The following is a 23,545-nucleotide window of genomic DNA, read 5'->3' on the forward strand; positions in this document are numbered from 1 at the left end:
GTCACAGTTCCATTCCCAGTCAGGGCACATGCCCAGGTTGAGGGTTCAGTCCCCCGTGTGGGGCGTGCAGGAAGCAGCTGATCAATGATTTTCGCTCATCATTGATGTTTCTATTTCTCCCTCTCCCTTCTTCTCTGAAATCAATAAAAAATATATCTATATTTTCAAAAAAGAGGCTGGAAGTGATGTTTCTCAACTTCTAAGGGCCTGCCACACAAAATTATGCAGCTTCTGCCTTGTCAGCTGACACTTGTTTCTGGAGCCCTCCATGCCTTCTAAGAGGGAGAGTGTGCCAGGCTGTGTGGAAGCCCAGGCCCATAAATAGGTCACAGACAAGCCCCCCAACTGGTGTCCCAGCCAACAGCCAGCATCCAAGGCCAGCATGTAAATAAAGACACTTCAAGATGACTCCTGCTCACGACTATCAAATAACCCTGAATTGGTAAGTCTCCCTATCTGAGGCCCCAGACATTGTGTGGAAGACACAAGCCATCCCCTCTGTTCCTTATCCCAATTCATGACCAATAGAATCCAAATCTATTTGTACGTGTTGTGTTGATTAATTACACAGCAGCAGTGAGCAGAACACCTGGACATTGGCACCAGGTGCTTAGGGAGGAAAATGATCCATAGTAGGAAGATTAAAGATAAACTCCTGATCTGGTTCATCATATGGTGAAATCACATTTGGATCCTCCCGTCTCTACATTATGAATTCTCCTCTACATTATGCATCCTACTTGCCTATGGTGCCTTTGCTCAGCCCTTTGACCTTCATCCTTGATGATGCAATGGTAAAAAGTTGAGCTCATCCTGCCAAAACCTTGAGTAGTTAACAATTCTCATAGGAGGCCTTTAGCCCTAACCACAGCCTCGTTCTTCCCCTGACTGGCTATCCTAAATACTTGTACTTTCATTTCTTTTTTTTAAATTTTTTTTTATTGATTTAAGAGAGAATAAGGGAGAGGGAGAGGATGAGGGAGAGAGAAACATCAATGATGAGAGAGAATTATCCATCAACTGTATGCCACCTACTGGGGATGGAGTATACAAACTGGGCATGTGCCCTGATCTGGAATTGAACCCTGATCTCCTGGTTCATAGGTCTATGTTCAACCACCGTGCTACACCAGCCAAGCCTACACTCTCATTTCTCACTAAAATAAAACATTTTGAATTTTTAGTTGCACAATTCTTATCAAGTCCCAGTTGTGAGAAATAGAATTTGTAGAGATTTCCCTAAGAAAGTATTGGTCTAGTTTATTTTATTTTTATTGCAAGCCTGTGAACTTTATAACAGAATGTGTTTTTCTCTTTACTTTGGCTAAGCAGAGGAAAGTTAGAGCCAAATTTGTGGCCCACTCCTAGGAACTGTACAGATGTACTGCTGTGTGCTAATCTGGATTTATTATTTTATTCATATTATTTTCCCGTTTTGCAGGTTTTGTCAATTACTAGTTTACTCCCTTTGCATTGCATAAAATTTAGTAAGCTATTTCAAATCTTTATGGAATAGGCAATTATAAACAAAATAATTTTAAAAAAGACATCCTTCTATTTTCTGGCAAGTCACTACACAATACTAGTGTAAATATAATGTTTACTTACATTATATTTGAATGTCTGTTAGACATTCATCTGATGTAACCTCAAACCAGAAAAAGAAATGCCATACTATCTAAGAATATATAATTGGCCTCGATACACATGTTCACATCCTTCTGAATTGAATAGCACTGCTTAAATCCCCTGTGATGTTCAGCACCTATCTCTAATAAATGAAGATTACACCTTCTTTGTTCTGATTTTCATGTTTATCTGCAGAGCCACAAAGTTTCAGATATATTTCCTCCCTTTTTTCCTAGATGTAGAGCTGAAATGGCTGATAGTTCTTTCTAGTTATTTTGAAAAATATAATTACGGGGCATGTAGATTATAATATATTCTTTAGACTAGAGGCCTGGTGCATGAAATTCATGCACTGGAGGGTATCCCTCAGCCCAGGCTGTACCATCTCCAATCTGGGACTCCTCAGGGGGATGTCCGACTATACATTTCACTCCATTTTTCTATGAACCTAAAATTGCTTTTTAAAACATTACATCTATTATATTAATAGCTAAATAAAATTGGAATAAAAAATTTTAATTAAAAAAAATCCATCCCTCCCTGCTTATCCACTTCAATGATTTGACTCATTGGGAAACAGAGGTTCAGAGAGGTTAAGGAACAGGGAGAGTGGGTGCTGGAGTTGGGAGGGGTTTTAGGCGGGGCAGCCTGGCTGGGCGAGCCCGAGGTCACCCTGTGGTCAGTCAATAAGTGGCAGCGCTGGAACCAGAACCCAAACAGACCCTCTCCTGGCCCCATGTTCAAAAGCTCCAGGAAGAATTTCCCAACTTCAAAGCTTGTGAGAAACTACAAGTGCCTGCCAATGGACTCGCCTCCCGAGACACTTGAGAAAGCTAATAATTTTCCTGGAATGATTTAGGAGCAATCTAGTTTTCAAAACAGGGTGCAAGATGGTGTGCAGAGCGGGCATGCTGGAGAACACGGGCCTCACCTAAAAGTTTCTTTAATTATGAACTTTCACCAAAATGTTAACCATGATTACTCTTGTGTGGTGAGACTATGATTCCTTGGAGCATTATTTATCTTGGTGTTTTTTCTGTATTTTCCAAGTTCTCTGACTTGGGCATATATGCCTTCATAATTTGGTCAAGGAAAATGTTATAAAAAATATAAAGCCAAAGTCCCTTTCATTGCTATCATTTCACAAGCTTGTCAATGCTTGGACTGTTGCGGGGAAATGCAGTTAGTGAACGGATGTTTCAAAAAATAAGGAGCTACACCTCTAAGTACAAAACATCAGCTTCAATGACTGACATGATATTGTCCCCGCAGGACCTGCAGGTTGGATGGAAATGAAACACAGTGTTATTTACTAGAAGGTGCTGAGGGCTAGACTCTTCGTGAAGGTGAAGTTTTCTCTCTCACTCAAAGAGTAGCACTTACTGTGCCAAGAGAAAGGGCAGATGCCGCACCTGTCAGGGTGAAAATGAACTTTACACTCCGGATGTCACTCATCACTGTTGTTGATGCCAATTTCAAAGAATAAACAAATGGCTCCTGCTCGTCCCTTCCTGAGGTCATGCTCAGCCCTCCCCGGAGCTGATGGCAGATCTGAGCTGGACCACGAAGCCCATGTCTCTCCGCGCCCCACCGGGGGGATCTGGAGATTAGGCTGCACTTGGCCCTGGAGGCCTCCATGGCACAAACAGGGCACTCTTCGAACCAGGAGCCCCTTGATCACTGGACAAGAGCCAGGATGGAGTGGTGTCGGGGTCACAGGGTAAGCTGCTTCTTCCTAGCTCATGATTGACTGGGAAAGGTGGTGTCCATCCACCCAAAGCCTCAGAATCAGAGCAAGGAAACCATCGGAGGAGCCAGGGGTCGTCCCGAGGTGAGCTTTTAAAGGCAGGCGCACCCTAGCTTATTCAACCTCAAATCTTTCTTTTTGTAAATATCACTTGGAAAAAAAAAATCAGTGGCAAAGGGTCTAAAGGCAGAAGGTAAGACATAAAATCATAAAATGACAACCCTTTGAGCACCCTGACTGCTTGGAATCAGGGAAGTTCACCAACACAGTATCTGTACAATTCTTAAAAAGTAAAGTTAATACAATACAATAAAATTCTCAGATGTTAATCTGCTTCAAAAAGGTGAGCTTGGGTTGATAATATGATGTTTATAATGTAGCCTGTATAGAAATTCCTGGCCTTGGATCTTCTGCAGCAGAGAGCCTGGGTGGGGATGGGGGTGGGATGAGGGGGTGGGGTCGAGAGAAGAAGCTCTCTGCTCTCAGGGACTTGCCAGCAGCACCTCCCTCCTCGGCCTTCCGCTTGGCCTACTCAGGTTGCATGCATGCGAAAGTGTAACTGGGTAGAGCTTTCTGGAGCTGTAAGCAATATGAAGCAAGAGCTTTAAAGATATTTCCACCCTTTCACCCAGAAAATCTAGAAACATGTCCAAAGTAATATCATAAGTGGGCAGCAGACATAAAAGAATGCAAACCAAGCATTTCTAATAATAAATTTAAAAATTGCATTGTATATGACAATGTCAGATTTGTTATATACAAGATGTTATACCCTCAAAAATAATTCTGCAGCCAATTAAAATATTATTTTTAAAGAAGGTATGTGTGTGTCACCTTAATTTAAATGCATAAATATAAATATGAATACATGCACACACAGCATGCGAGAGAAAAGGAAGCAGAACCTAACATGAATCAAGTGGAGGTCTAAGCAGGCAATGCTGTAAGAGCTAGATTGTTTAACAGGTAGGCATTGTTACCTTCTCCAGTTCATGGACCAGGAAATAGATCACAAAGGGTTTAAGCAACTCAGCCCAAGTCATACAACTCAAAAGTAGACAAAAGATTTGAACTTGGAACTAGAGACCCTTGCTCTTAACCCTCACACTATATTGCAATAAGAAACATCAAAATGTCCACATGGCTGGTTAACTTTGGGTTGTTGTTCTTTCTTTAATAATATATTTTGTATTCGTAAGTGACCTAAATTGCTGTTGGAAATCACAGCTTCCTTTGTTAAAAGAACAATTTCCTTTTTGTATCTATGTTTATCTTCAGACCATGAAGTACTTGAGGTGGGGGCTTGCTTTCCTAATCACTCCTAATATTATCACTATTAGTGGCCTGGTTCACAAAATTTGTAAACTAGGGCGCGGGGGTGTCCCTCAGCACAGCCTGTACCCTCTCCAATCTGGGACCCCTCAGGGGATGTCCAACTGCCAGTGGGATTGGGACTAAACTGGCAGTGGGACATCCCTCTCGCAAAATGGAATCACTGGCTCCTAACCATTCACCTGCCTGCCTGCCTAATCGCCCCTAACCACTCTGCCTGCTGGCCTGATCGCCCCCAGCTGCCCCCTCCCCCACTGGCCTGATCACCTCAACTACCCCTCCCCATTGGCCTGCTCACCCCCAGCTTCCCTCCCTGCCAACCTGATCACACCCAACTGCTCCCCCCTGCCAGCTTGATCATCCCTAACCCCCTCTTCCTTGGCCTGCCACAATGGCTTGGTCCAGAAAGATATCCAGAAGGTTCCCATTCTAATTAGCATATTACCCTTTTATTAGATTGGCATTACCCCTGGGTGACCTGGATGGAGCAGCCCCCGGGCTCCCGGGGGAAGCCCATGTACCTCACTTCACTAACCCACAACAGGAGCTGCTACTGTCTCCCAGTCACAGAGAAGGCCCTAAAGGCAACTTTGCATTCCCAGCACTTAATACAGTGCCTGGAAAACAGTAAATCTTCACCAAATGTTAGGTAAGCTAACAAATAGTAGCTTGAAAATCCATGAATGTCCTCAGTTCAGTGGAATATTACTGTCTTTCTTATCTGCCAGAAGAAAAAAATCTAAAAAGTGATATCAAGTGAAAATGTGGAGAAAGCAAGGCTTAGGCAGCCTCAATCTACTGCAACATAAAAAGTCACGTGCGCCTTTTGGGGGAAGTGCTGGAGCTGATGCAGCCTCAAAGACATCCTGGCACAGTCAGGGACAGGAAGATGCCTGTTTGCCCATCTTTCTTTCAATCCAAGAGCAGTTGGACACGGCCACCAGGCCACAAGCAAGAGGCCAGGCCCAGCGGTAGGTCTTGCAACCAAGTGCAGACATGTTTGCTTTGGACTCAAAACCTCACAGGACAGTGAATTTCCCTTTAAATGTTTCAGGAAACCATATATACTCTTTTACTTGTCCAGTGAGTATCTTGTGGAGAAAGACAAACCCATTAGAAAACAGTATTTTCATTCACGTCCGAGCTCAAGAAATTGGTGGTATTCTGTTGTTGTTTTCCTCTGGTTTTCTTTGGTTCAAGTGTCAACACACTTGTAAATGGTAGTTTAGGATGCTGGGCTTGAAGGCACCTAAGGCCTATCCAAATATAGGGCCCGAGTGAAATTCTGGTCTTTCTGTTGGAACAGGGAGATCTTGACACCACAACTTGGTAGAATATTAGACCACTAAATATTTTCCCTTAAAAAAAAAGAACATACCGTAATGGAAATGTAATATTAGCTTATGTTTTTAAGCTGCCTTATTATGTCATAAAAAACCTATCCAGTTGACAAAACTATTTAGAATTATGATTTCCATTTGAGGAAACTGGTGGAAAGAGGTGCAGTGGCTTGATGAGACCATGTTAGTTTGGTGATGAAGCCAGAACTTTCTCCTAGACCTGTTTTATGACTCCAGCTAATTCCCACTTATCCTCAAGACTCAGCTCATGCACCAGTCCTCATACAAGGACCTATTGTCACACTGTGTGCACATTTATCATGATATTAAAACTGTTAGTTCATTGTCTGTGTCCCCTGCAAAACTCAATGTGTAATAGAGCGAGCAGATCTTATTCACCCTTGTGCCTCTACAGTTCTGAGCACGAGCAGATGTTCCTGCACAGTTTGCTGAATGCTTCGTTTTATAAGGTACTAGAGGATTATCTAATTTAGCTGAAATTTCATCACCTACACCAGTTGTGTTCACACTAGGTTCCACAGACTCCTAAAAGTTAAAAAAGATTCTCAAAGGTCTTTAAATTGCTTTTTAGAATGATAAAATGTGCTTTTAATGATATCCTTAAAATATCATTAAGACATTAAGATCAGAATGTACTGGATCTGTTGAATCATGGCTCTCAATCCTGATGAGATTTGAGTTTTGGTGAAAGCTTGAAACAAGTACTGACATCCAAGCGCTGCTCAGAGCCAATTATATCAGAATCTCTGAAAATGGTCCCCATAGGGGGATATTTTTTTTCTCTCAAAGATCCCCAGATGACTGAAATGTGTGGGATACTGAGACACACCCATCTAGATAACTCATATGCCTTTTGTTTCCCACATAACACATGTTCCACCCGTGCTTATGATTGCCTTAGAATATAATGGTTGTATTTCAAGTATCTCAGATAAATAAGCATAGAACAATGCAAACGAAACACATAAATGAGGTGCTCTTGCCAAAGCCAGATGACATGACAGCATGTTGTGCAAACAAAGTTTTCACGATGGTTCTGAACACAGGCCAGGGGTGGGGGAAGTATAGAGGAGCTCCTGGTATAGAGGAGCGGACCTGGCCTGGTGCTAACAGCAGCTCAGCTTCTGCCAACACGTTATCACTTTGCCTTTCAGTTTTTAGTATTTAATTTGTGAGTTTGCTTTGTGCTTAGATAAGCGCTATAAACTTGGAGAGTATGCTCCATTATTTATTTGCATCATAAACATGGTAATTAATATTTAAGCAGCATTATAATACAAAGAGCATATTAAGTCAGCATTGGGGGAACCTGGCAGTTTTTCCTTTCTAAACAGGTGCACACATTATTCAGACTTAAGGATGCCTATTTACATGACTTCTGGAGCTTAGAGAAGGTGGGTCAACATAGCCACTGAACCAAGGAGGGCTTCCTCCTTGTTCAGTGCTTTTGGAAGCACAAAACTACAAAAATCTGTTTCCTCCCTTGGGGGATGGGGGGGGGGGGTGTCTCAACAGAACTAAAAACTGTTTCTAATATCCAGAATGATGTAAGCATTTGTAGTTCCCAAGTAGCTGCTACCTCTGCCCCATCCCAGAAATTCACATTAGGACTCCCACGCCTTCCCCAGGCTACAGACACTTGGTTGATTCACCAGTTTCTTAGAAATTCTGACAAGATATAGGAGCCAATGGCCCCATCTGGGGCCCAAAGACTATTCCATTTATAAGAAGGTTGTCTTGGTTGTAAAAATGCAATTTTTCATCCCCCAAAGTGAGGAGTGAAATCCCCTTCTTAGAATGTCCAGGCAGGGGTGTATTATCTGCTAAGAAGGACATAGCAATTTTTTTCCATAGAGCCAAAAGCCAGGGAGGGCTTTGTATGGCAAGAGCATGAATAAAGCATCTACTGTGTGCCAGATACTATATGGCATTTCTCTCAGTAGTCACAAGGATTCCATTAGTTGGTATCATTATTTCCATTTTCCACCTGAGGCTCGGGAACACAGCTTATCCGAATACATCACTTCCCCACCCCCACAGCCGTAGCTGAGTGGCACAGCTGCCTCCCCCATGACAAGTCCATGCCATGACCAGTTGGCAGGAAATTAAGGGAGCCCATGAGGTGTGCTCAATGTTGTCCAGAAGTTAGTGGCAGGGAAAGGTTTCTACAGTTGAGTGACCATCTACAGAACCCAGTCAACCAGGAGAAGACAATGAGCCACTTAATAACCATAAAGTGCCATTTATCGATATCTCAAAATAATAGCAAGAAGCAGGCTCCCTGGAGAGGGAGCTTGCATCATAAAGAACCCAAGCTATACAATGAAGTCTCCTTCACCTAACAACAATGGGCAGACCTGTCACCATGCCTATTTGCACTTTCCAAGGCTTGACCTTTCAGGACTGAGAATGAATGGTCCTGACTGTCAATATGCTTTCAAAATGTTCTTGTATCTAAATATGTCGACACTGAATCACTGTCTTATTTCTAAACATAAACATGTAAATGCTCTAAATAATTGTCTAATAAATAAGAGTACAAAGAAGGCAGATCCGAAGAAAGGAAACATCCATTGTGATAAAAGTTTTGTTATAGCTTTTCATGAAATAAATGCTTCCCTGACCAGAGCAGGGCCCCCAGTGCACACAGGTAAAGCAAACGATGTCACACCCTCCAGCATCCTATGCTTTGACAAGCCACTGAGATGACAAGATGGGCCATATAAGCAGAGAACCAGAACTAGAGGAGACAACAGCTAGTGCTGTTTGTATGCTGATGTTGAATGTATATGATCCTGTTCACCATTCCATAGCCCCCTTTCCTCTCATGAACACCAGGGTGTAGATTTTAGAGACGTTGCCATAATTCTTTCTGGGATTCTCTTTTCTTTGACTTTTCACTCTATGACTTTTGGCTCTTTCCTCCTCTTCACTACTTCATCAACTGAGAGAGAAGTGTCTGTAGATCCATCTGCTTGGGATGAACAGGTAATGAAGAGTACAACATTTCGGTAGCATGAGACATTTCAGGAGCAACAGATGCACCTACTGAAGGGAACACGGGGGTCCATAGGCACAGAGAAGACCTCCAGGTATCTGGGATGATCTGGGAGTCAGGAGAGGAGAGTGGGTCTACTAGATAACAGAGATGCTGACTCGGGAGTCCCACAGGCTCTCCATGGAGCCAGCTGGATAAAGTTACCAAGGAATGAAGTGTATGAGGATCTTTGAATTACTGGGAAATATAAAGAATTCTGGTCAGAAAGGGATAGATGTAAGTATTCAATTCAATTTAAACTATTGATTGGAGAATATAGGTTTATACTTATTAAGCTTTGACCTGTGACTTTTTCTGAGTCATGAAAAACACTCACTGAAAGAGTTTTGTCCTGAACAGGAGTGGATTCCCAGGGGTTTATGAGGATCACATATGGGAAAAGAAGCAGCTAATTGAGTGCCTGTGATAGCAAGAGGCTCACCTCAGTTTTCCTTGAGTTCAGCCAATATGAAGGAAGATTCAAATAACAATCAATTATCATCCAGGAGATAAGTCTTGTGCTAAAATTTCTCTCCATATAATCAAATGCACAATAACAAAGTCTCAGGAAACAGTGGCGACCGGTATTATTATAATAGTATTACCCCAAAATCCCCTTACAGTTGTTAAGCCCAACAGGCAACCTTTAAACTAAAAGCACTTAATTATATTGAAAAAAGCCATGAACTGACTCCATTTAAGCCAGAGATTTTCAAGAGCAATGACGATAGCTGTCCTTGATTGAGGGTCTTCTGTGTTCCATGAACTACATTAGACAGTCTAGACATAATTTCCCCATTAGCTCACAGTAACCCAGGGGGATGGGCATTGTTTTACCAGTAGCTGGTTTGGTGTTGCCTCAATCTACAGTGTGCTAAGGATAGGTTTTATAACGGTAGTTATAGCCTGGGAACATGGGGACTTGCCAGGTCCTCCTGGTTGTGTCCAGCAAATGAGCATCTATTAAGTGACTGAATGATGGGATGCTTGTTGACCATTTATGGGCTAAAGGCTAAGAGGAATACAGAAGAAGAGATTCATGTCTTATAGGAATATTAGGACATCTGTGCATAAAGAACCAATCCAGGTTGAAGTAAAAAAAAGAAAACACACAACAAAACAAAAAACAACAACAAATAAACAAACAAACAAAAAACAAACCCTGCCATACATTTTCATATATTTGAAATAAAGCTGTAGTAGGAATTCAATAAATGATGATTATTAAATAAATGAATTAAATCAAACAATCAACTAACCAAATGCTAGATTGTGTGGTACTGACTGTAAGAACCACAGTAGTCTAGAGAAGAAAAGCTCATTCTGAACGTGGGTGGTAGATTTCCTGAATGAGATGAGATCTGAGAAGGATCTGACCGACTGCTTTTTTTACTCTGAAAAAGGATCCAGTACCATACACGATTCTGTTTCAAAGACCTGCCCCATTTATCTCATTTCTCAGGAACAATATGCAACCCGGGGAGCTATGCCCAGCAGCAGCTCTGCTTTTTGGAAACACAGCTTGCTTTGGGAGTGGAAAAAGTTACCTCTCTTTTTCCAGGTGGAGAGACAGCTACTGTTTTGTTACTGCTCTCGAGCCAGCTGTCACCCTGCTATCTCACCAAAAGACAGCTGTTAAACTCTGTCAGTATGCAATGCCTTGCATTTCCAAATTGGTGTTCCAACCCTTCAAGTTCAGGGGAAGCTCACAGGAGATCCCGAGAAAGAAGGAGAATCCAGTAAGAACATTGAACTAGTGTGTGTGGGGGGGAAGAGGAAGGTAGAGGGAGGTATTAGGTAGAAGTCCAAATTCTGCAATTCTTCAGTGGGAAATTCTGGCTTGAGATTCTGGTGCTAATATTTTTTTCTTAAATATGTTTTTATTATTTTAGAGAAAGAGAGAAAGGGAAAATCAGAAGAGATAGAAGCATTGATCAGAAAGAAACATCTATCTGCTGGCTCCTGCACGTCCCCTACTGGGGATCAAGCCTGCAACCTCAACATGTACTCTGACTTTGAATTGAACTTGTGACTTGGTGCACAGGTCAGCGCTCAACCACTGAGCCACACCAGGCAGGCTCTGGTGCTAGTCTTTAATAAAAGACTTTCTTATGTGGGCTAAAAGTTTTTTCCCCCCCTTTGGGACTTAAAAAACATGGGTCTATGAATCCAAAATTTTGATGGCAAAAGTCTTGCCTTTTTTTACATAATATTTTTTTACAATATACCCAATCACAGGAACAGGTCAATAATGTTGGAAAAAGCTATATGGATCAGAAGGAAATACTTTTGGTTACCAAGGTAACTTTGATTATACAGCTCGCCAATTTCACTTCCTGTCTGGGATATTATTTCCTGGTAAAGTGGGGAAATGTCCCAGCCCTGACAGGGCAGCTTTCCCTGAAGTTAGAAGATTGCCCACATGAAAGCTGTGCGCATGTGCCCACCCTCCACAGAAGCAGCAGCAGGTTCAGGACCTGGCACCAGGCAGCCGAGTGGCACTGCTCCCAGAACATTCACCCACTAAGGAGCCATTGAGGGTCTGGACCCTTCAATGTCCAGGACAAATGACTAAAATGAAAAGCACAATGCATGTGAGTGGGACCAGAAACTTGAATGGAGTCATAATCACTTCCTTAGTATAGATGGCATTAATTTTTTTTTATGTAACTTCATTCTGTAATTCAGTCCATGCCTAGTGTAATAGTATAGAGTTCCATTTATCTGTTGATAAGTGAGAATGATTACTATGATGGCTATTAAGTATCTGGTTACTAGCATTGGTGGGGAAGAGAAATGGAAAATTGTTAGAGGGGGTGGGGGGTGGGAAGGGACCACCAATCATCAGGAAGAGACAAGACATCTGAAAAGAGAGAGATGTGCTGATCTCTACCCGTAATCAATATAGACTGTTAGATCAGTTATTGGAAAATTTGAGATAGTATGTAATGGTGTAAGAAAGGAAATCCAAATCATCCCAGGGCTTTAAAATGCCTATGATTTCTATGTAAGAATGAGGCCTGAGGCATGAAGGAGGGCCATGGATCATGGGCAAAGGTCCAGATTAAGGCATCTACACTGTAGCTGACACCCAATTGTTAAGTTTCAGGTCCCACAGACTGGAGATCTAGTGCTTAGGGCCAAATACTGAAGGCCTGGGAGGAGGTAGGGTGCTAGTTCAGGCTGAGCCATGATTTCCATCTGGTGACCTGACATGACTTTTTACAATACAGCCAACTTCACTACAAAAAAAAAAAAAAGTGCTCTCAGTTGAGCTCTCTCCAATGAATAAATAGGAGGGGACAGTTGAATTAGATACCAAAGACCAATGAAAAAACTCCCTTTCAGCTAGTCCAATTTACTGCATTCCATCTGCCTCAGTTTTAGGACCAGGATTTTAAATCTCTGAGCCAGTTATATTTTCAACTACTCAGTTTTGACCAACAATATAGTCTGTGTCAAATAAGCTTCTTTCCTCATGATCTGGAGCTTGGAATTGGTTACCATTTTCCCAACAGTGTAACTTGAACTACTGGTCAACAGACATATGTCTACACTTGAATCACTTTAATAAAAACATCCCCCATATCTACCAAAAAATGCAACTATTTCAACAAAAAGGCCATTTAATTCAATGCCCAGTTTTTGTTTTTCATTCATCATATTTGACCAGTGAGGTTCCACCTCAGTGAGTAGTCAACAATGCCAATAGATTGTTTTAAATGTCTGTCAGTGGTTTCCTTCCACTGATGATTATGCCTTTGTAGCAGGTATCTTGCATCTGGTTGGGAATAGATATTTCAGTAACCCAGAATTAAATTCTCACATGTTACCAACTCACCAGAATTAAGCAAAATGATGGATTTGAGGCACACAAACTCCTCTCCCTGGAGATTCATCATACGAAACCGAGATGATGTAGCCAGCAACATGTCAAAGATCTCCACCATGCCCTCTACACATTTTCCCTGGTTCCTATGAAAACACAGAAAAAAAAGTATTAAACATAGAAGTTCCAGAAGGTATGATAAGGTTCACATTCACAAATATCTACTGGGTCCAAATCTGTATCAAAAAACTGTAGCCATTCTGTTTATTAAGCATGAACATTCATTTGAATTCTAGAAAGCAAGGCAAAAAGATTTCCCATGAATAAACCATTTTTTTCATTTCAAATATTCATTCCCCAAATATGCATGTTAAGTATAGCATTCTTTAACCTATGGGTAATCAAAAATTATTAAGATTGAGGTAAATAATTTTTCTAGTAAATATTTTTTTATCTTTTCCTATATTCTAGATATTGTGGTAGTTATGGGAATAAAAACAGGGCCTCCACCCCAGCCAGTAGATCATGATTCAATTCTGGTAAAGGCACATGCCCAAGCTATGGGCTCGATCCCCAGTGAGAGGCATGCAGGAGGCAGCCAATCAATGATTCTCTCTCATCATGGATGTTTCTATCTCTCTCCCTCTCCCTTCTTCTGTGAAATCAATAATTAAAAAACAAAAACAAAAAACAGGGCCTCCAGTTTCAATATGTTCATGGCCTTGAAATAACACAATCAAATATAACAGAGTGGTATAGAGTGCTTTTGAAGTAGAAAAAAACTCTAAAAACTATGGGCTGTAGATGAACTGGAACTATTGAAGTTGTTGAGAATGACAACTGAGTATTTGTTTAATAGGTGGCATTGAGTTAACACTTTAAGAGAATGTAGAATTTCACTGAAAACATCCCTACAAGAAGGTCCTAAATGTGGAAAGGAGGAACAAATGAAAGAATATAGAGCAGTGTGTTAATCTAATAAAGATATAGATTAATGTGAGAAAGAAGGAAATGGTCAGGTGACAAAGAAGGTCCTACATCATTATAGGAAGTTTAGGCTTTTCCCTATGAACAGAGCATTGGCATCAAGAATTTAACACTCATAATACATCATGTGCCATATTTAAAAAATAAATTACTATCTTAGTATCATTTGTATACAGATGTTGCAGAAATTAAATGAAATGATAAATGTGAAAGGAACTCATTCATATTTTTGTTCATAGGCTCAATTTGGAACATGTTGTAATCAGAAAGGACAGGAAGAAGTTAAAATAGTCTATGCATATGCAAAGATATATTTGTGACATATATACAAATTTAAAACATAAACACTAAACACATGCCCAGTATCTTTTTTGTTTTGTTTTCAATTAATAAACCTTGAGGTTCTTCATCAACTGTTTTTAAAAACTGCATAGTTTTTCACTGAAATAATAATAAAAAAAAAACTTGTGATTTCTTTAACCACTTTTTTTATTGGCAGATATTTAGTATGATTTCAAGTATTTTGCCATTACAAACAGCTCCTGCAATAATTACCCTCGTGCTTATGTCTTTGGGCACATCTATGGATAGTTATAGAATAAATTCCTAGAAGTAGAATCACTATATCATAGGACTTATATATTTTTAAAACTTTGATAATTAGTTCAAAAGTTGCTTCCAAAGAGCTTGTACCAATAGGCTGTTGGTAGGAGAATATATTGGTATAAGCTCTTTCTCTGAGAGGTCTCCTCTTTCTCTTGGATGCTAGTCATGTTCACATTAATTTTTTTAAAATATATTTTATTAATTTTTTACAGAGAGGAAGGAAGAGGGATAGAGAGTTAGAAACATCAATGAAAAAGAAACTCTTATCAGCTGCTTCCTGCACACCCCCTACTGGGGATGCGCCCACAACCAAGGTACATACCCTTGACCAGAATTGAACCTGGGACCCCTCAATCTGCAGACTGACTTCTATTCATTAAGCCAAACCAGTCAGAACCATATTGATTCTTAAGAGCTCTTTATATATTGTACTAATTATCAGTTTGTCCTAAGTGCTCTCAATGCTTTTCTAATGGTTTGTCATGTTTCTTTTGACTTGGTTTCTGGTATTTTCTGCAAAACATTTAATCATTATATAAACATATTTATCAAATTGTTCATTTATGGCTTTAGAATAGTATGTCTTGTTTAAAAAATTCACTCTCCTTTCCAATACATAAAAAAAAAATATTTCTATCGTATGTTTCTTTCACGTATAGTTCTTATATTATTTTGTTTAAATCTTTGCTCTTCTGGATTTTATTTTTTATAAACACTTTATTAAGATATCATTACTTATCATAGAATCCATTACTTATCATAGATTTCATTTAAGTCCATTTACCATACAATAGATTTTAGTAAATTATAGTTATGCATCTCTTTCTTGATGCAAGATGTGAGACAGGGATTCAACTTACTATTTTCCCAGGCAGCTGATTAGTTTTCTTAACACCTTTATGGAATAAACCATCTTTAACACACTGACTTGAAATATGCCAGTACTTTTAATAAATTAATTTACTTCTTACATCTGCCCCTAAGGTTGGTATTATTATTCCCATTTTATAAATAAGGGAATTTGGCCTCAGAACTGTTAAGTCAAACCACACCTTTAAACCAGAAGAAAGAATTCCAACAATAAGATTTTCTTTGAATTCTTGTCTTGCTTCACTTTAAGTCACTCAAAAAGACTGATAGAGAGCCCAATACATACCAAGCTTTGAGCTAGGCATTCAGCACAGAGAAGAAAGGCACAGGCCTCATTAATACGGAGACCCAGAACAGGACAAAATAGACAAGGAGAAAGGTGCAACACAACGGGATGCATTCCCCAGAAAAGGCCTAGAAAATCGCTTACAAATAATGCCCATCTCCCCAAGTGTAACCCACACCAACATGGAAGCAACGGTTACAATATTCTTAGATAAAGGTAAAGAAGGTTTCATGGAAAGTGCTTAGAATGGTATGTGGCTCACAGCAGAGTCCATATTTAACTATCAGTTATGGATTGATAAATCGATCCATAGATATCAAGGGAGAAGTTGGCCTTTTTACCTGAAGCACCCAGAAAGCAATTGCTGGGGTAGATTTTGCTTTGCCGGTGGAAATCCAGTTGTATGAAAGTTCTACATCTACATCGGCAGAGGAACACCTCAAATGCTACATTCCACAAGAGGAGGGTGATAAGGTGGTAACACCCAGGGGTGAGTTGGCCTTAACCAGACAGAGAACACTAGAAGTGAGTTTTTTTCTTGTCCTGTAGTTGAATTTTTTATTTATTTATTTTTTTTAAGAAGCACATTTTCTTTCTAGTGAAAAAATAAACAAGGATGGGGGAAAGGTTTGGAAGATGAAGCTTTAAAAATAACAGCTCTTAGCCAAAATAGAGAAATGTTCCTTTCTCAGTATAAAGCCTCTGTTTACTTCACAGACTGCACATCGGCAGGGGAGCAGCTCTCAGGGTGGGAGGGAGCCTGTGCTCACCTGCTGTGAGCAAAAGTTCAGCTCCTCTGCAGAGAGTGGAGTCTTCGCTGTGCTCTGTTCTCTGGTCCCTTTTCAATAGTCTCCCACACGTGCTCCTGAGAAGCTTGTTCTTAACCCTTTCAGCAGGAGTGCATTCTTCTCAGCCTCTTCCCATGGCGTAGCCTGTTCATTCTCACCAATCATACCTGTCCACACACAATGCTTGCTCTTCAGCTCAAAGTGGGAGCCACAGACTGTGCCCTCAGGTGTGCAGCCTCATGTTCGCTGCTGGGAGTCTCCAGGTTGAGGGTGCCTGGGAGAATATTCCACTGAGGTCGCATTTTCTAAGGGTGCTCTCCACATCTACAAGAACTTTATGCCGATGTCTCCATCAGACTAAATCCATTCTTCTTTCCACGGGAAAAAACTCCCTGGGTCTAAACACTTCAGCCCATCCACTGTTTGTGTAATAAGTAAGTGCTAGGTTCTGTGTTGACCCTGATGATCTTTTTGGTAAATCCCTAGATGCTGCCTACATGGACATGACTGACTGATGACATGGTATCTAAAGGTCCCTCATTAGCAACGTCACAGGTGAAAGAGCTTGTTTGCCATGGAGCCAGTGAGCAGGTGACTGGGCACCCATGTGGACCTTGCTGGGTGTTCAGACATGTGACACCTGACCAATACAGAGGAACCCTTTTCTATCTGTCCACTAAGGTCATCATACTTTGGGGTCTGAGCTACCTTGTCAAAGTGCTGCCAAAATATGTTTCCTAACCTCAGGGAGCCATTCCGACCAGAGCATTCACTCAATTTCAGATGGAACAGATGAATCAACAGCATCAGACATGGGCTGACTACTGAGAATTTGGTGATAACATTACTAAGTAATGTTAAAATTGGTCTAAATCCATGAAGTGCTCCTGAGGCTGAGAAACACATGGGGTATGGAAGAACAAGATTTATTTTTGAAGAAAGAACAGCTTTAGTCATAGATCAGAAGTGGTTTAACAAGCAACCCAGCCCTGGACTCCAACTGTGAGACGTGACAACCTGCAAGGCTGAAGCCCTCCACCAATTACATCTGGAGTCTGCAGCATCTTAGAATCCCCTAGTGGGGAAACCTTGTTCTTCTCCTTGTCCTCTTCAAATGCAGTCCATTTGCAATTAAGCAAGGGGGGCAGGGTGGGGGCTGGCAGGATTTGCAAGAGCATTTGTTTATGCAATATCCTGAAAGTTTCTCCTCTATAGAAATCAAAGCCTGCTTATCTGAAGCCCTCGGGTCCCTATGCCTCCACCTGGGAAATAAAGAGCTCTCATGAGGGTATGCAGATCAAACCTGCCCTTATACAGCCTCAAAAATAATCTCACAAAATGTAAAGCTACTTGTAGCCTCTCTTTATGGACATAAACAAATGAACAAACAAACAGAAAGCCCAGGAGATGGACATTGAACTTGGCTGTCCTGAGAAAAGTACATTATGTTTAGGGGAAAAAAGTTTATAAATTAAGATGGTGTTTAAAATCAACAGTGGCATGGTTAGTTGTATTTAAAGAGCTTTAGTTGTATTTCAAGAGCAAATATTTTGGTGGCTACAAAACCTCTCAGCACACACTCTGCAATGCTGTGAATCCATAAATAGTTGTATCATCAAGAGGTTTACAAATCCAACTCTTCGACGTGTGAAATTAAATGGAAAATTTCTGTGCTACACATCATCACCATTTACAATGGCGACATATCTTGAGAAAAATGCAAAATTTCACTGGCTGCATCTCAGAACTGATTACTTGCGATAAAAGCGATTCAGAGTTTGGCATCCAGCTGCCTGGGTTCAAACCCTGATGCATGCATTTACCAAATACGTGACCTTTAACCAATTACTTAACTCTATGCCTGAATGGGTGTCCAAATGACATGAAAAATGGAATAAAATAAAAACCAATAAGAGAAATTTTAAGAATATGACCAGAAGACCATCCTATTATAATTATTCTGACAAAAGGAAGATAAAATCATGTTGTATGACTCATTTTGAAGGACCGGACTTCAAGTGGAAATGACTTTTAGTCCATTACTTTGAGAAGAGCTGCTATGAAATGAAAGCCAGTCCTATGTGCACTGAGAGGCTGAGGAATAAATGCCTGGAGCAATTTAGAGTATTTTAGAAATGTAAAATTCTCAGAAGACACATCCCAAGTCAAGCAGACCCTGCTGAAGAAGTTGGAAAGCATGACTGCAGGAAGAAAGTTTTCATCTCTCTGCTTTTCTCAGCTTCAATTCATGTGCAGGTTTATTATTGCTGTTGGTGTCATTTGATACATAAGGGACTCTACCAAGAGAAGCCAGTCAATATCATTGGACAGTAAATAGAATTCCAATGCGAGGAGAAAATAGCTAAAAATATATATTTTTTTCCATATAGGAAGTCCATGCTCGTTGAAATCGAAGAAAGGAGTAAACACTTCCCTCAGGCAGTATCCTCAGGATATTTTCAGCTCAAGGAAATGAAATTCTCCATCAGAGACTTTTCTTGCTAAAGCACTAACTCACTGACTACTGAAGTATGGAAGAGGCTGCCACAGGTCACAAGGCCATCACACTAACTGGTAAAGTCCATACTCAACCCCTTCCACAATGAAGGCCCTACCCGTGCCCCCAAATCATGTCCCAACACAAAGCCATGAGGACTCTCATTCCCTCTTTCCCTCTCTATTGCAAGCGGTGGACTCCAGCTTTGCAAAAGTCATTGTAAGCCTACTTCTAATCCTAGCGACAGAGTATAGACAAATGATACACTTATTACTCACCCAGAGGATTTAGACCCTCTGTTCATGCTGATGCAAAAAGAATTACACAGGAAATGTTAGATTGACCTGCATGAAAGATGTGTCTGGATATTAGTGCCAAACACTTAGTCATCTAATGTTCAATTACCTTTATTAAGCTACCTGCCATATAGGAGTTAAGACTAAGGAACTCTCTGCTGTTTACTTTTCTCACAGCAGATGGCTGATAATCACAGTTTTAAGTCAAGAGATATTTTACAATAAATAGAAACAAGCCTTAACATGCACTCTTTTCATATACTTTTGGGTGCTAAAGTGGTAAAAAGAAAGAGAAAAAGGAGGTTAGAGTTGGTTATTACAGACACTTCTGTCAGAATCTATAAAACACACTTTTGGGTTTGATGGCTTTGCCAAAGGAGATGGAATTTGGCACTTCTACAGATAATGTTCCACTTGAGGTTGTTTGTACAGTCTATATAGTTTAAGAGTTAAAGTAAGTCACTAGAGGAAAATTGACTAATGGTTGTGTCTACTCAAGTATCCAACTAGAAGGAGATTTGATCTATCTTTTAAGATACATCAAATATGTAGGACATAAGAAGAATGTCTGTTATTTGCTTTTCATTTGGATGTCTTGGAATTATACACATAAAGCAATTAAGTAGCTTTTCTCTATTCTACTTAGATGACCTGATTCTGTTAACTGGAATGTAGATGACTAAACAAAGGGAGTGCTGTGTTTGTATGTGAGAGCTGGGTTTCTACTTTTAATAAATAATAATTGTTTCCCTGTAAGAAACATGATCAACACTTTATTGATTTAACTCAGTTTTCATTATACACTATTTTTTTTGAGTCACTTATATATGCCGGACTCTGTACTAGACACACTGGAAACTCAAAGATCAATTTTATTTGTTCATTCCAATATTCATTCAGAAAATATTTATCCAGTCAGAATCTACTATGCTCCAACCACTGAGCAAAGTGTTTGGAGTACAACAATGAGCAAAACATTGACTCCTGCGATATATAGTTCAGTAAGGCAGACAGACATTAAATACACATTATCACCCACAAACACACACACCAATAAAATGAAGTAAAACTATTAATTACAACAATGTCAAGAAGAAAGAGTACAGGTCTTAGAGTAAAGTACATCAAGGGGACTCTTTTAAATATGGGGGAAGATGGGTATCAGAGAAGACCAATTTGGAGAGGTGACATTTAACCTGAAATTAAAGAAGTAGGAATTAGCAGGGACTGGAAAGAGTTTACCAAGCATAGAGACTAATGTAGGTTTGGGAAGCAAGAAACTACTTGATGAGTTTGAGAAAGTGAAAGAAGGTCAATATCCTGGAACCCTGGCCCTAGGAAAATTTGAGGGAAGAGTGATCAAGATTTATGTTTTTCAAAGATCAGATTCACAGAGGGAGTATTTCCTCAAGTCTCTGAAGCTGGAAGAAAAAAAATTCACATTTCTTAACCTGACCATTTCAATTGCAAAAATTCTTAGGCACACAAAGTCCAGAACAAAATGCACCACAAAATTTGGTTTTATGGTGCAAAAACAAAATGAACCATAATTAATCAAGGCCATTGAAATGCCAACCCCGCAAAACAAACAAACAAACGAACACCCCATAATGCCTTTATTTGCCTCTTCCTTTTACATAAAATCTGCCCTAGCTGGTTTGGCTTAGTGGATAGAGCATCGGCCTGTGGACCAAAGAGTCCTGGGTTCGATTCCTGTCAAAGGCACATGCCCAGGGTTGTGGGCTCCATCCCCAGTGGAGAGCATGAGGGAGGCAGCCAATCAATGTTTCTATCTCATTATTGAAGTTTCTGTCTCTCTCTTCCTCTCCCTTCCTCTCTGAAATCAATAAAAATATATTTTAAAAATCTTTATTCAGTCATTATCCATTGAGAAGATTGACACATATTCATACAGCATGTTGGAAATCTAATAACTAAGCTAAAGACCTACTCTTCTTGCAGGGATTATAGAGTTACTCATTCAACCGGGACTTTTCAGACTTTTATTAGATCCAAGCACTTTGCAAGTTAGTCAAGGTCCTACTCTCTTGGTGATAAAGCCAGATAAAGCCAGACAAGTAATATGGGAACAACATCATCTCCGATTGTGTTAAGTGCTTTTAGGAAATAAAACAGTGAGCAGCAGGCAAGTCAGTAGACGGGCAACTTCAGCTAGCTTGTCCTAGAGGAGGTGACACTTGAACTGAGGTCTGAATGACAAGATATTTTGAGGTCATCTGGACTCCATTTTTAGAAGAGACATTTTTAAGTGTGTGTGTGTGTGTGTGTGTGTGTGTGTGTGTTTCTAACTAATATAAGAAAATGAACAAGGTAGTTATTTTAATGGTTATTATAAGGCTAGCAAAGAGTGCTTTGGCTATGAAGTCCAATGAGGGAAACCAACAAATTCATAGCACTGAGCCCAGAAATCCAAGACACTTGAGTTGAAAATTAGAAGTGACCTGACTGCCTTCCTCTTAGAATCTCCAGGCTTCTTAGGCTGAAGTTGGAACACAGCCATTATGAGAATGACACTTTTCCCTGGAAGCCAGTTCACAAACAAGGCTTGAGAATAGAGCCAACAGAATATGGCTGGTCTTGTGTGAAACAATGCTGTTTCGTTGAGTACATCTGTAAACTCTTCTAGACCTCTGTATCCTCCACCCTTTTGGTCTTTTCTTTGATTATGGACAATCTTTGCCTTGAGTCCACCGTACAATGTTTGCTAACTTCATTGCATGCTTCTCAATCTAAGTTTTAATCAAGTAAAACCATGGATACAAAGCAAACGTATTTATTTGAAGATGGGCGAAGGATATTGAAAGCTGCTTCCACGAGGTGGGGGGAGTGGATGTGTATCTGCTGAATTATTGGCAGTTGTTTTCCCGTAGCTCTTGCATTTAGGTGCTGATCTAGAAGTGTAATTTTAAATGTTTCTTTTGATTGTGCTAACATCGGGAAAGTGCAGTAATCTTACGTTGTGTAGCAACAGGTAGTAAAGGACAGTGTAGCAGAAAGAGAGGAGTTGTCTTCTTGGCCCCATTCTGTCAGCAGACAGTTGTGCAACCTTGGGCAAATCACATAACCTTTCTGGGACTCAGTTTTCCCATCTATAAACATGGAGGCTGGGCCAAACCAATGGTACTCTTTGAAGTGGTTTTCTCATTAAATAGAGTAATATGTGAACAAAGTGCAGCTGTTTCAGAAGGACTATGAGGGTGTCCCAAAGACCCACACACCTTCCTTCCTTCAAGGCAACCACTAGGTCACCTTCTTCGAAGGATCCACAGAAGACATTTTGAAAGTCTTAAATGCTACTTCAGCTCTAAAATAATGGCCCCGTGACTTTTAAGTACAAAAAGGCTAAGTATCCAAAATCATACATCACACACTCAACATTTTGTAGACTTACTAACATCTACAAGAAGGCAAATAAGAGGATAATTCATTGCCTTGAATTACTAAGCTCCACTTTTGGTGAACAAACTCCTTAAAATATTGTTACTCTTTTATTAGCACCAACAAAATCTCTAGCAACTTACCCTACCATCAGCCTCAATGATGTACTATAAAAACAGTGAGAGCTAACATTTATTCAGTTCTCACTGTGTACTTATAACTATGGTCTAAGCACCTGACACCTAAACTTCAATGTCTGTTCAATGGTCAAGTACACTGTGCCAGTCCTAGGACAAATCCATACGCTGAATGAATATTCCACTGCACTTCCTTCTGTCTTCTTCCTGTGCTCTGGGAGTAAGCCATTCATCTGTCACAGTAGTTATCTCTCCTGCTTCTCTATCCACCATCCCCTACGGTCGCTTCTAAGGTTAGGTCTATACTAAATATGTCCCCATAAACAGCACTTACAACCACTACGCATATGCACTTACACATAAGCATGTGTCACTTATTTACTTTTATTGACATAATAAACCTTTACATTCATGTAACTGTCTTCTCCATATCCCCCTCCCCAACATATTACATGCTCTCAGGGGACAGAGCTGTCTGTATCTGACTTTTCCCTATGTTCCTACTGCCTAGGAAAATGTTGATATTAATCACTTATTAATGGTGGAATTATTAAGCATTAAAATTGGAGTGCCACTTACTACCTTTTGATTGTAAGCCAGTATTTTAAAGTTTAATGGCAATAAACTTTATTTTCTCAGAGGAAATATTAGCATTATAATATTTTAATATCCTCAAAAAGCTGTTCCAAGGATAAATGTGAGAATGTGTAGGGTAGCATATAATAAGCATGGACACATATTGTC

The 23,545-nt window shown here is 40.2% G+C and overlaps 1 protein-coding gene across 3 annotated transcripts in view; it reads right to left on the reverse strand.

Annotated features, from left to right (window-relative positions):
- Positions 1–23,545, reverse strand: part of ESR1 (estrogen receptor 1) — a 288,931-nt gene that overhangs the window by 12,510 nt on the left and 252,876 nt on the right. For all 3 annotated transcript variants that reach the window (XM_036414430.2, XM_036414427.2, XM_036414428.2), the window contains exon 7: positions 12,948–13,081. In XM_036414430.2, the coding sequence (XP_036270323.1) occupies positions 12,948–13,081 (134 nt within the window). The remainder of the gene's footprint in view (positions 1–12,947; positions 13,082–23,545) is intronic.

The sequence above is a fragment of the Pipistrellus kuhlii genome, unplaced genomic scaffold (assembly GCF_014108245.1).
Source record: "Pipistrellus kuhlii isolate mPipKuh1 unplaced genomic scaffold, mPipKuh1.p scaffold_m20_p_5, whole genome shotgun sequence".
NCBI classification, from domain to species: Eukaryota; Metazoa; Chordata; class Mammalia; order Chiroptera; family Vespertilionidae; genus Pipistrellus; species Pipistrellus kuhlii.